The following is a 13,910-nucleotide window of genomic DNA, read 5'->3' on the forward strand; positions in this document are numbered from 1 at the left end:
ATAATTTACTGATTAGAAATGACCCAAACCTAGAACTTCTGTAGGCGTAAAAGCATAATATGTGCACTGGGCTTTCAAAATGCGAGATGTGGAAGAGCAGAGGATAAAATTCAAATGAAATTAACTCTTTCACTGATATGAAGGGCCTGCTTCCTTGTCTACCTAAAATATATATAATCTAATAAGGGACTAAACATCACAGAAAAGCGAGTTTTAGTTATTAGGCTCACAGAAATTCAGTCCATATTGTCAATACACTTTAATTCATTTTTGTATGATTTGCTATTTATTCTTCCCCCTCAGTTCTTGTTCAGCATCCACAACAGAGTGAGGGGAAGATTAAAATTAAAAAATTTAAAGTAAAAATTAGTTTCTCTTTTTCTTGTTAAATGGAAAAAATAAACATAAGTGGGGGTGGAGGATTGGCAAACTTTCAAAGGTATTATAAAATGGCTTGCTTCTTTGCAGCTCACATTGTTTTTTGCTAATTTTTAAAAAATATTTATACGTTAAGGATAGTCGTATGAAACTTGGAAGCATCACAGCTAATGATACATTAGTTACTTAGTCATTCCTTTCTCTACTTGCTGTATCACTAGCCATATAATTCCATTTTAATGATATATAAAATGATTCAAAATCATAGTAATTTATAATGAATTGAAATATTAAAAATAATTAGTATTTTTAGTTATGTTAATACTTTATATTTGCAAGACAATATACTATCAGTAAAACTTATTCGAACTCCTTAGAATACATTTTAAATCAAAGTCCCCAATATAACAGATCACCTCTAAAGTATACAGATTTCAGATACTACATTTTATGGCATTTTGGAAGACAGCTGTGTCTGGCTTTAATTACAGAATCTCCCTAGGTCTAAAATCCTTCAAAGGCTACACACAACATAATTGTTCAATGACTTCCTCAACATTTGGATCCTTTGATCATGTCAAACACATTCAACAAAGAACCTCACCTGTAAATATACTGCTGTCAACCTAATGGAGCAAAAGTTAACACCACAAAGTTCACAGGTTTTCTGCAGCCTAAATAAGGTGACAAAAGTAGATCTTGTGGACTGCAAGACAATGGACCTCCACTGCAGTGTTTATATATAAAGATGCCAAAGACTGCATCCAGCTCAACCAAATTTCATTTGATTAAAAAATGATTCTGGTTATCTTTCTCATATTTAAATTATTGTCCAATCATGCTGTAATATTTATTGGAATATTTACTGGAAACAGGTTGGGATGGGGTTGATTTAATATTTCTAGCACACCGGAATAATGTTTAAACTTTTATGGCAGATAGAAAAAATAGTTCACAACTATGCATGAGATTATTTTATGAATTCTTATCTTCAGATGATAAACCAAGTACTGTAGGGTAGACTGCGAAGTGAGAAACACATCCCAGAGAGAATGAGAGAGACTAGATAAAATTTTAGATTTATTTGAAAATGAACTCCTTGAAATCTGTATACACTTTTTCCCCCCATTCAATCTTTTCTAACCTGGAGCAAATGTGGTCCAACTATTCCTGATATGGGCCTATGGCCCAGCTAGCTAATAGACCTGCCTTTTCAACCCATCTGAAAAGCTAAAGATGTAGAAAGTCTGGGGATATAGAATCCCCCCCCCCCTCCAAATTGCCTGATTTGTTTGGAATTTCATTTGATAAAGTATTTCAAGGTCTGGAATACCAACTAATTATTACAACAAAAATAAAACTTTTACGGTATAAAGAAAACATGTTATGATCAGGACCAATTTGCCTAAAGTAACCTGGCCCTAGAAATGAAATTGCCATTGTACTTCAGTGCTGTCTTTTTTGCAGATCTCAGGGACTGCTTCCTTACAACATTTAAATGCATTTTTTTTACAACAAGCCTCCCAGCTTTCAGAACAAAACCGTAAACAGTTTTTCTTGCAGAGAGGTGGAGTTTCAGTGAAACTGGGGGTTTCGTTGATATAAAATCAGATGCCTGGGTATGCATCCATTCCTCTTGCCAACGGAGTGTCTGGGTCGAGCAGATGGAACATATGGCCTTCAGTGCACAAAACCAGCAAGCAGTGCAGAGAGATAATAGAGATGGAACAAAACCGTCTCAGAAAGCAACTGCAGCATACGTGGCTCCAGCTGCTGCTTTGGGGGAAGTCTCAGCATGTTCTTTATACTATGCCTTTTCAGTAGTTTGCCATGTTACAGCATAATGTGTTTAGAAACAAATGAAATCAAGCTTTAAGTCTGCATTTCTAGCAGCACTTCTGCCAGAAAAGAAAGAATTGAAAGGGTGGGTGACTTCCACATAAACAAAAGTGTTGATTAATGCAATTTTTTAAATCCCCCACTCGATTGTCTTTTAAAAATTTGGACAAAAAATAAATTAAGCAGGATAGAAAATATAATCCATTGGGCTGGTCTACTTGAGCCCTACTGAAATGAATAGAGATTCTATAGTATCACTTTATCTCCATGGTATGTATCTTTTATTTCCCCTCCCCCATTTTCTATAGTTCTTCCTAGAGATATAAATGCAGACCGTTGTGAATCTCTTCCCTCAGTGTCACTTTCGAGAATCACAAGTAGCAGCAATTAATTTTGTGGTCTTCTTCCTGCAGGCAATTTCAGAATGGAAAATCTGGATGGTGCCAACCAAAGCCATCTGCTCAATATTCACATATCATTTACAACCCTCCGCTCAACATCACTGCAGTTACCGCTGCTTAAATATCAGCTGGGCGAGCAAATGCAACTCACAGTTGAAAGAAAAACATTTTAGGATGTACTTCAAGCCCATTCTTTAAAAATAAAAAGTTATTGAAGCATCTAATAACATAGCCTTGATGTTATTTCCTCATTTTATACTGATCAAGTATAATTAGAATTGGAGTAAAAGTTATGGGACACTTTAGGAAATACAGAAGTGCAGAAGTCCAAATAACAATGAATTCTAAAAGAGCAATCCTTCCTTTTCACTAAAACAACAACAAATGGTCAGCCTTTCAGGAAAATGGGGAGACACAGGGCACTAAACTGGCATATTAATGGGTGGGAGACGCAGAATTCATAACAATGTTATGTTTGTGAGATATGGATGCGGTACATCATTTGCTGAAGGCAAACCAGTTCTGTATCATAGCTCAAAAAAGACAGATGCCTCCACATAGCCCAAAAAGTTAGTGCACACATCTTTACATTGGGTAAGGATGGTTTATACATGGATAAAACCAGTCAAATGTACTGGTATTATTATTTACAGACCATTTTTTTCTTTACATTTGGCTCCAAAATAAAGGATCTCAGTATGCAAAAGACAGTTTGCAAATAGGGAACTAGCCCAATTATGTTCCAAATGATCAAATTATCCGGTTCTACCAAACCCAGACATCCAGCAATCTTACATTTTTTGGTTGGTTAAAGAAGAAGACAGGCTTTTGCAAATAATAGAAAAGTTTGTGGTGACTTAATTATGGATACATTACTTATGGCTAAGGTTCTTTTCCCCTTAGTAATTTTGTGCACACAAAGAAGCTTTTGCATATCCAGAAGGAGTAAAAAAGAGTTCAGAAAAAAAACAGAGCTTCTTTTATTGGAGTGTATTTTGACAACACACTGACCATAGCTAAGATAATTTAGTTTATAACCAATCAGGGTTAAGGAATTTGATTAAAGAATGCCTAATTTATTTCACAGATTTTAGAAAACCACAATATAGTTTAATATATTCCCAAAACAAAATATGGCTGTCATTGATTTTAAATACATATTTTATACTCCAGTGTTTCTCAGCCTTCACAACTTGAAAAGGTGTGGACTTCAACTCCCAGAATTCCCTCGCCAGCCTTGCTTGGTGGGGAATTCTGGAAGTTGAAGGTGACATCTCTTCAAGTTGCCAAGGTTGAGAAACAGTGTTTTATACTGTATAGAAGACAGGACTAGGAGAAATATATATTGAGAAACAGGCTTCTCTGTAGATATCATGATTAGAATCACACCTAGGATGCTCTCCAAACCCATTCAAGCCATAAATCAAATATACCATAGGCTTGTAATTTATTTATAATTGATATCGTATCACAGAGTATGTATTAGGTATACAGCCTTTTCACCTGAAAATAAGTTTCATACTTTCGTGTGTATTATATGCAAATGCATTATCTTCAACTACAGTAGGTCTGTAATGTCTTTCATATTTTTTGTGAATACTTCACAAGTAAAATATGAAATGTAATTATTTTAAAAAGTGGTATTTCAAAAAAAGGGACACCTGTATACTCTTATGGAGATAGACAGAGAGCTAATTAAAAGACATATGAGTTTCAGTAATATTCTATAGAATATTTGGTTCCCAAACTTTTGGTTTTGGTTATCTATATTTTGGTTCCCAAACTTTTTCAGTCCACTGCCCTCTTGGTGCTACAAACTCATCGTCAGTACCCCCCACCCAAGGTTGGGATTCAAATTTCTGTGGGTGTGGCCTAATTTGAGGATGTGGCTTGCTGGTCATGTGACTAGGTGGGCATGGCTTGCTGGTCACATTACCTGGTAGGTGTGGTTTTGTGGTCACGTGACTGGAGCTATGCACCTTTCAGTTTCTGACTTTTGAGCAAGAGCTGTGCACCTTTCACCTTCCTGGACCAGGAAACCCTAGTTCGTTATCACTCATGCCCCTGTGATATCCCATCCGGACCACATATCATCTGGCAATGCACTCTACATGGGGTTGCCCTTGAAGAACAGCTGGAAGTTTCAGAATATGACAGAACAGGTAAGTGTGGCTCAAGTGTTGATGCATGCAACACCACTATATTATTTGCCACTGTGCTTCTGGAAGAAAGTTAATGGTGCTGGTTGTCACCTTTAAAGTGTAATAGTATGTGGCAGCAAGACTATTTTATGCACAAAAATGGAAAGTCACCTCTATCCCCACAATGGATGAATGGCTGCTGGAGTTAGACTTGGCTAAATTGACTGTTTTGATCAAAGAAAAAAAAAATACAAATACTTTATTTTTACTAGAAACCTCTGGACTTCTGGACAAAGTTCCACTTCTGGACTTTGTGCTTGAGGTAGAAAAAAATGAAAATTTGATTTTAGATTTTACTGATTAGATAAATTTGTTCTTATATAAGTAGCTAGCTTATACTATTATATAAAAGTAAAAAGTGGGGGGTTGATATTAATGCCTTATTCTACTGAACCAAAAGGAGCCAGAAGTCAATGTTTTTTTTTCCTTCCCTCACTTTTCCCTTCCCTATTTTCCCTACTATTCACTTTTGTATTTTCTTTGTATGTTACATTATAAACTAATAAAAATGTTCTAAGAAAAGCGTAAAGGTATGTGGGAAAGATCTTGGAAGCCTGGGTGAAGAGAAGCTAAAAAGTGAATAGTCAGATTTCTTTGAATGAATAGTTAATTGACTCTGGAAATAATCATCTATGTTATTCAGGAATAATATTGGGACAACATGCTATTGCAGAATCTTTGGATCAAACTTTTGAAATAGAAAATTCAAAATTAGATGGACTAAACATAGTGACAGAAGCAGTAATTTAACATTCTTCACACTACAAAAAAAATAGTACTGCTGTTCATTCTATGACTAAAGAATCAGGAGAGAGAGTATACTGGATGTAATCCAGTTGATTAAAATTACTTGAGGACTTCCGGTTTGAAGGGCTTCGGCGACAGACAGAAATCCGCGATTGTGCACGGTTTCTGTCTGGGCTCGCTGCTGGAGCGCCCCGAGCCAGCTGGTTTCGGGGCTAAGCCACCCCATAGAGGTGGTGAAGAGGGGGGAGACTGCCAGCTGGGTTGAGGAGAGCTGCATCTCTCCTCCTCAGCTGGCCATTCCTCCCTTTCCCAAAGGCGGTTGCAGCGGTGGTCAGAAATGGCCACCACAAAGGAGAATTCGACCAGAAAAGAATGTGCAGGAGGAAGATAAGAAGTGAAAGTTTTGGCTGACCGGGTTAAATTGCAAAAGCAATAACTAAGGTACCCTGGAATTTAAACTTACAAAAAATAACATCGCTCCCAAAGAAGAGTCAGAAGCAGCGAAGGAAAGTGAAAAGGGAAAGGTTTGGCTTTTTTTTTCTTCTCTCTCCTTCCCTATACTGACAACTTAAGAGACTTAAGAATACAGTGTGTTTTTTAAGAATGTACCAAGCAGAATCCGAATGAAAGTTATGTATTATATTGAATGTTACAACTTTAGGGAAAGATATAAAGGCGTCATACTCCAATCAGTAAGTACAGGAGAAATTTTGTTTAATGAGAAAAGATAATATAATTGAAACAGGACAGACAAAAAATATAAATACAATGATTTGAATTGAGATGAGATAATTAAAATAAACTTGAGAAAATTAAAAGAGGGGAGAAGCTATGCAGAAAATGTAAAATAGTAATAAGATATGGAATAGAATATAAAAATGAGCATGAACCTGAATTTGTGTCTGTACGAAGAAATGTAACCTGGGATTACGCTACTTTCAAAAAAATTGTTTTATTTGTATTTTTTTTCTATTTGTGAAAACTCAAATAAAATTTACAAAAAAAAAAAATACTTGAGTCTCACACAAAGCAAACAAGGCAATTAACAATGATTAGTATAATGGGATTTACTGTGTGACATTCCTTTACAATAAATACAATATTCTGTTATCACACTTAAGAAATTATTGTCAATGTTAAGATTAGATTCTCCTTGCTGGGTAATTATTTCAGTATAGAATATGACTTTAAAAGTGACCTGTGACTTAAAAGAAAGGACATAAAAATTCATTCTGAGGCATTACCATATTTTTACAGTTATATAGAGAAATACGTTTCTAAAACAAAAGTGACAAATGGAACAATGGAACAAATTATAATATTTACCAAATACAAAATGCAACAATTAAAATCACATTATTACAAACATGTATTATTTTCTGACCTGAAAAATTTTTCTCCTTCAGATGTGGAGATTACAGAAGAATAAGCTACTGTTATTGCATTTAAAACATAGCAGTAAATCAAAATGTATTTAATGGTTAACAGTGGAGTTATTTTATAACTGAAATACTTGTAAAATATTTGATCTACTAACTATTAATTTCAAAATCATTTAAAATATTTCAAAAGTGGAAATATATAGTTGATATTATAGAAAAAAAAAGACAGGAAAGAAATGTTAGGATGCATGGTGTTTTTTTATATTTTTTTATAGAAACCAGTGACGTTTTAGTAGTATTTTCTATAATTTTATACACTATAACTTTAAATGTAAACATTTAAAATTGAAAAGATTAAATGCAAACAATCATTTTCAGAAATTGTTCACAGTAATAGAAAGACATGCCCCCATAAAGAGATTGTTAACAAATGATCTTTTTTTAGAACAAAAAATCCATTTGTTTGTAATGAGATTCATTTCACAAGAAACAAACTTAACCTTTAAGATCAAGTGATGCATTTGCCTTAGTTGGAAGCAGATGATTTTGAAATTATTTTCATTACACATTGTGACTGTTGAATTGGTTCAGGATGAGCGAACTATTCTCACCACCTCATTCATTAAGCTTCATTTCATCAATTTTTCCTTCATTTTGTATGTAAGGTCAGCTATTTTCTTCACAATTAACACAAAGCTTCAAAAGAAAAAGGGAATAATAACTTTGAATCAACTTTAATCTTAATCAACTGGAATCTTCCACTTAGAAATATTTGGTTGTGTCCATAAGAGAGTGTGCATTAAAACAATTGGTTGGGGTAACCTGAATTGAATACATTGAGATTAAATTCTACTGTTAGTCTCCTTCTGGTTGGACTATTGTAACATAATCTATACATAGGTACCCTTGAAGGGCATTTGAAACTTCAGCTAGTAAAGAACGTGGCAGCAGAATCAGTTTTAGGTGTACCATCGTATGCCCACATAACACCATTGTGATGGGACCTACATTGCTTCCCAACAGTTCAACATACAGTTCAAGGAGGCGGTCATCCGCATGGCATTTGGTCAGATTACATGTAGCATTACCTTCCCCCAAGGGTCTATGGCTGTCGACATGATCAGACAAAGAGGGCAAATGGCAGGTTTCCTCAGTAAGGAGGAGTCACCTACTGAGTCCCAGGAAGTGGGCTTTCATCTTATGGCACCTGCCCCATGGAACAGGATTCCCCAGAGTTATAGATAACCCCAACCTTATATTTTGGAAGGCTGTGAAGAACTGGCTCTTCCCTCAGGCATTGGGACCATGATGATAATTTGGGAATTAGCATGGATGTATGCCAACAATATAAGTGTTCTGTGTTTTTAATGAGAGAGCCACAACCTGGCTTTTTTATTTTTTACTATTACTGATGTTTTTTTATGCTATGTTCCATGCCGAGAATTTCATTGGTGAAATGGGTGGTCTTACAGATTTACAGAGAAATAAATGTGGTATACTCAAATGTTTCAATGCTAGTGTGACCTAAATATCTTTATTATTATAACAGCCATAAATAAAATATTTTTTATACTTAAAATTTAAAAAAATTCTCTAAAACATACCGAATTTGCAAGAGCCTGAGGGAGTTCACCTTTATGAATCCATGGATGAACTTCAAGTAACTCCCTTTTTTGGTCCTCCGTAAATATTGGCTGGAACATCTGCATTTGTTTCAGTTTCAATTTGTCATCTTTCAAAACAGTTTCCAATTTTCTAACATAAGCAAATACAGTATAAACAGTTTCATTTTAGCCTTGAAATAGCCAAAATGTATAAACATTACAAATAATCACAGGCAAAACGTTACAGAAACAATTTAATTTTGGACTAAACATTCTACTATTTGATGTATACAGCCAAAATTGAGTCTTATATTATCTGTTATCAACATTCATGTGAATGTTCACTATTTGGGAGAGAAGGCAATTTATATATTCTGCTGATGTACTGATGGCAAAATAGGAACTGTTCACAGGATATAATCAATTGTTAAGAAATTCTCTATTTTCTTGATCTCTGAATGATTCATGTTGCATGGTAAGATTTCATATCAAACTTTCCAACATGCTGTATATGGATATGCTGAAAGAGTCCCAATTACTGCCAAATCAATTTTCTTTTTTAAAAGATAGTGATAGGCTGAAATAATTGCTTCTGTTTCGATGGCACAAAGAAAAGATGCAGTTAAGAATGTAATGTTTGTTGGCTTATGCAACAGAGCAGAAGATGAATATATAAAGCTCTCTTGTGCCTAACTGTAAATTCCACATGTAATTCTAATGGTAGAAAATTTGCACCAAATTGCAAAGAAGTAGGCTAAACGTTTTTTCTTTATAATTACTGATAAAACTTCCAGAGCCATTCAATTAGGTCTCCATGGATGCTGCCATTATGGCTGTGGATCAAACACTTATAGCTTATTTTTAGATTATTAGGTAGATTTGCATGTCCTTTTTTTCAAAGGAAATAAAGAAAATGTCAAAGGTCATATCTCTGTTGCTTGAGCCCTCCACATTACTAGTGCAAGAGAAAGTCGGAACAAGAGATATTGCTTATATAAAATTCATGGCTTTGGTACAAATGAACCAGAGGCACTTTGATTTCTCTTACTATAAGCACCTATTCAAAATACTTATGAATAGAGAAGTGGATATTTTTAAATATTCAGATAACATAAGATTGGATAGGATAATACTATAGAATTTCAAAGAATAGCTAACAGAATGAAATATGATACAGAGAAATGCAAAGTTATTTGCCTGAGGAAAAAGGTTCAAATAAGAGAGATACCTGGCTTGGTAGTACTATATGTGTGATTAAAAATATTACAATTATTGCTGATCATAAGCTGAATGTGTCATATCATGGTGTGGATGCCAAAAAAAAAAAAAAGGAAAATGTAATTTTAATTGCATCAATTTAAGGTTGCTATTATAATTCTAATTCAATATAGTATTTTATATAGTATTAATTCTATATAGTATTAAAAACTATTTTTATGTGAAGTTAGTCATACAAATAGTGCAGACTTTCCAGTCCTGGTAAATGAGACTTCTACTATATTATTTATTAGTTGGGTTCTCATGATATCTCATGTACCTTCTATAATTTTAGGAACAATCTCAAAGAAGATTATTCTAAAGAGCCATTTGGAGGAACTGGGTATTATATTTTTAGCATTAAGGAAAAGCTAATTGAAGAAAGAAATATTTAAAAGTTCTTAAACAGATATTACAAAGGTCAAGTCATGTTCTCCATCATCCTAGAGTGCAGGACACAGTATGATGATTTTAACTTGCAGGAATGCAAATTCTGACTGAATGTTACTAAATAATTCTTAACAGGCAAACAATTTGATACTGGAATTAATCCTGAAGGAATAGTGATCTCCCCTTCATTGAATGTATTCCAAGAGAAGCTAAAAAGTTATCTATCAAAAATTCTTAATTTGGACTTAAGTGGTCTAAATGGCTTCTTCCAACTCAATAATTCTATAAATCAGTGAAAGATGGCATTGCTCTTCTGCCCACAAAAGCAAAACTTGGTTTAAGTGAATTAAACCAGTGGTGGCTATGGGGGCCAAGTAGAGACAAGGGGGTCATTCTGGCAAAAGTAGCAAGAGCCTGTAGATGCCACTGAAGTTAACATACATTTTTACATGATTGAAATCAGAAATGTTATTAGTTTAGGTATTATGCAACTTTAATCAAAGTTAAAACTAAATTACCGTGATGGAATCTGGTAAGTCATCATAACAGTATCATCTGCCTTTGCCATCAAGAGCCAGAGAGGATCCTGGAGAACACTTTTAGTGTACTGTACATCTTCCATTTGTGAACATTTTGTTTTAGGATTATTTTCTGAGGAGTTAATACTTCCAATATACTTGCTGACATGATTTGTCTCACTACATCCTAGAGAAGGGAAAAACAACTCTTTCATTCATAAAGCCTGATCCTCTCTCTCCACATTTAACTGCCTCCAGAATACCAGCACGTGCCACATTACCTGCTCCACAGATTGATATATCACATCCACTTGATCCAGAATCTAAAGACTCAGCAGCTGCTAAAGCAAAACTTGCAGATGAAACAGATCCAGTGACTGAATTTGTGTCTTCTTGAAGTAAATCAAGTAGGTCAATAGATAAAGAAAAGGCATCACTATTCTGAAGTTCCAGTGGTGCGTTAACCTTAACAAACAAAAATAAAACAGTATCCCTTTAAATATTTAAGGAAGAAATTTTAATTTTCAGTAAATGGATTGGGATTAAGCTCATTATATAAGGTTCACAAAGCAATTGTATTAGTGGAAGAGAGATATTGTGCTATTAAAAAAAAGACAACTATTACAACTATGGACAAAAGCATAGTTTAGTTAGGAATTTAATCTAAATCATAATAATATACATTCTATACAGGAGTCATAGGCTGCCTTTTTCTGGAAGTTTAAGAGAGACCATGCAACAACCTGTGCTATTATCTATGGAGATTCTCAGAATGATGAAGTTTCTAGAATGTTTTCTAGAAAAAAAACCCCAAGAAAGTCCAGTTGCCTTTTGAAAAGCACCTTTGGGACAATCTGTGCTATTGTTCTAAATTTTCTACAATAAACAGAGACTTGGGCTACATGATCTATAAAGTCCACTGAAATATGTAATTGTCAGCAATATAGGTTCAACAGACAAATAAGAATAGTGAGTTTTATTGTGTAAACATACTGAAAACTGTTAATATTTTCTAATATGAAGATTCCCAATTTTAACAAAAAATAATGCAATACAGGAGCTTTTACACTGCAATTTGTGGTTTGATTATATACCTTTAAAACAATTAGATCTTAAAGAAAATATTTTATAGCTGAAATTATAGATACTATGGACTACAGGTAGTCCTTGCCTTACAACCATTTGTTTAGTGATCTTTCGAATTTACAATACCCCTGAAAAAAGTGACATATCCATTTTCCAAACTTATGACTGTTGCAGCATCCCCACAGTCACACGATAAAAATTTGGATGCTAGGCAATTGGTATGTATTTATGAAGGATCTTGGGGTCATGCAATCACCTTTTGTAACCTTCTGACAAACATAGTAAATGGGGAAACCAGATTCACTTAACAACCATGTTACAAACTTAACAACTGCAGTGATTGATGTAACAACCGTGGCAAGAAATACCATAAAATGAAGCAAAATTCACTTAATTGTGTTGCGTGGCAACATAAATTTTGGGCTCAATTGTGGTTTTAAGTCAAGGAATATCTCTATTAAATAAATGTAATGACAATTTTTAAAGAATTTTTCACATGCATAATAAATAGGTAAATATAAGTAATGCTTACAGAACAAGATGCTTTTCTTTTATCATTACTGCTTAATTGTTTATTTGCAATCTCTCCATCAGTTAAAGTCTCATATTTTTCCTCTATAGCAACACTTCCATTTGTTAACGTTTTTGGCATTTCTTCCAATTGCAGAAGATTCAACTGTAAAGGAGAACTGCATCGTGACTGGAACAACGTTGAGGACTGATCTTGTAGACCCAGGGACTCTGGTGTACAGGAATGGGACAGCTTATTTTGGCATTCTACAACAGGATTCTTTTCACTATATGCTAGAGAATTATAACAAAATGGTTGCGTGGAAAAATGTGCCTCAGGAGGCACATTGTTTGAGGTAGCAAATGAAGGAGGTGTTGTAAGCAAAGTTTGTGAAGAGAAAGAAGGCTGAACAGAAATACCAGATGGCCCAAGACAAGATGTCTGAGGAATACTATTGTGTGTCTGAGGACATATAGAGTTAGGGAGAACAAGTGCTACTACTGGAGTCATTAAGGGAGGAACAAGCTCAGTTAATGGCAGAGGACAATGTTTTTTGAAATCCTGTGTTTCATTAAAATAAGATAGCGAAACTTCAGGACCCGATGGCGTGATTCCTGTAGATGGAAAAACTGTGGGCATAATTGTTGAAACTGGCACAGTTGGATGACTTGCTTGTGAATTTTTTGATGGAGAACAATCTGCACCATTTGGGATAAGCCGAAGAAATTTATGCAAGGGTTGGGAACCAGATGTTTTACTGTCTGAAGAATCATGTTGCTTGTGTCGTTTTTGTTTAGATTTCTTGATCCTCCCAATTTTCTTCCAAGATAAATCTATTCCACAACCATGGTGTAATCCACACATATCTAGAAAGAGAAGTTATTTAATTGTATCTGTTTTGACTCTATTCTTTAAAATAATTTTTATCCGGCCTTTCTTTTCATATACAACTCAAAGGAGCCAATACTCCTGTTTTCCCCACAACAAGAACCTTATGAAGTGAGTTGGGCTGAGAGAGAGTAATTCACCATCCAGTATTTTTATGCCTAAAGCAGGATTAGAACTCACTATCTCCTAATTTTTAGACCACACTTAATTGTCTCTTTCTAGAACCGCAGCCCCCAACCTTTTCAGTGCCAGGACCAGTTCTACCGAGAGAGCTTTTCTGTGGACCAGGGAGGCACTGTTTCATGCGCTGCCTGATCCTGCACATGTGCAGATGAGGCTTTGCTAATTTGTGCAGCCCAGTTTCTGGCCCAAGAGTTGGGGATCCTTGTTTTAGAAGACACTTTAAAATTCTCTACTAGCTGCAGAGGTGAAAAATTCAGTAGTTTTTATTGTTGCCAGGTCCTGAAATATTTTAAGCTTTAACAAATTTGGTTCTATTTAAATACCTTGTTATGACACTTTTTAAATTCTTCCATTTTCAGAAGCTATTCTAAATCTGCAATCTGCATAAATAAAATAAATGTAGGAAGAAATCATACTCATTTGCATACAAAGTGACAAATCACACTCTTAGATTTGGAGGAATTGGAAAGTTACACATATTTGAAAATGCTAACTTAATTTCTCATTCTTTTGGCTAACAGTGTT

At 34.6% G+C, this 13,910-nt stretch overlaps 1 protein-coding gene across 1 annotated transcript in view; it reads right to left on the reverse strand.

Annotated features, from left to right (window-relative positions):
- Positions 1-6,621: 6,621 nt before the first annotated feature.
- PER2 (period circadian regulator 2) overlaps positions 6,622-13,910 on the reverse strand; it is a 28,009-nt gene continuing 20,720 nt past the window's right edge. The window contains exons 18-22 of the mRNA XM_026701488.2: positions 12,336-13,180; positions 10,999-11,182; positions 10,718-10,904; positions 8,553-8,703; positions 6,622-7,644 (exon numbers count right to left, since the gene is read on the reverse strand). Coding sequence (XP_026557273.2) covers positions 7,615-7,644; positions 8,553-8,703; positions 10,718-10,904; positions 10,999-11,182; positions 12,336-13,180 — 1,397 coding nt within the window. The 3' untranslated portion in view covers positions 6,622-7,614. The remainder of the gene's footprint in view (positions 7,645-8,552; positions 8,704-10,717; positions 10,905-10,998; positions 11,183-12,335; positions 13,181-13,910) is intronic.

Source organism: Pseudonaja textilis, chromosome 4 (assembly GCF_049901715.1).
Source record: "Pseudonaja textilis isolate UNSWEBS1 chromosome 4, rPseTex1.2, whole genome shotgun sequence".
Lineage (NCBI taxonomy): Eukaryota > Metazoa > Chordata > Lepidosauria > Squamata > Elapidae > Pseudonaja > Pseudonaja textilis.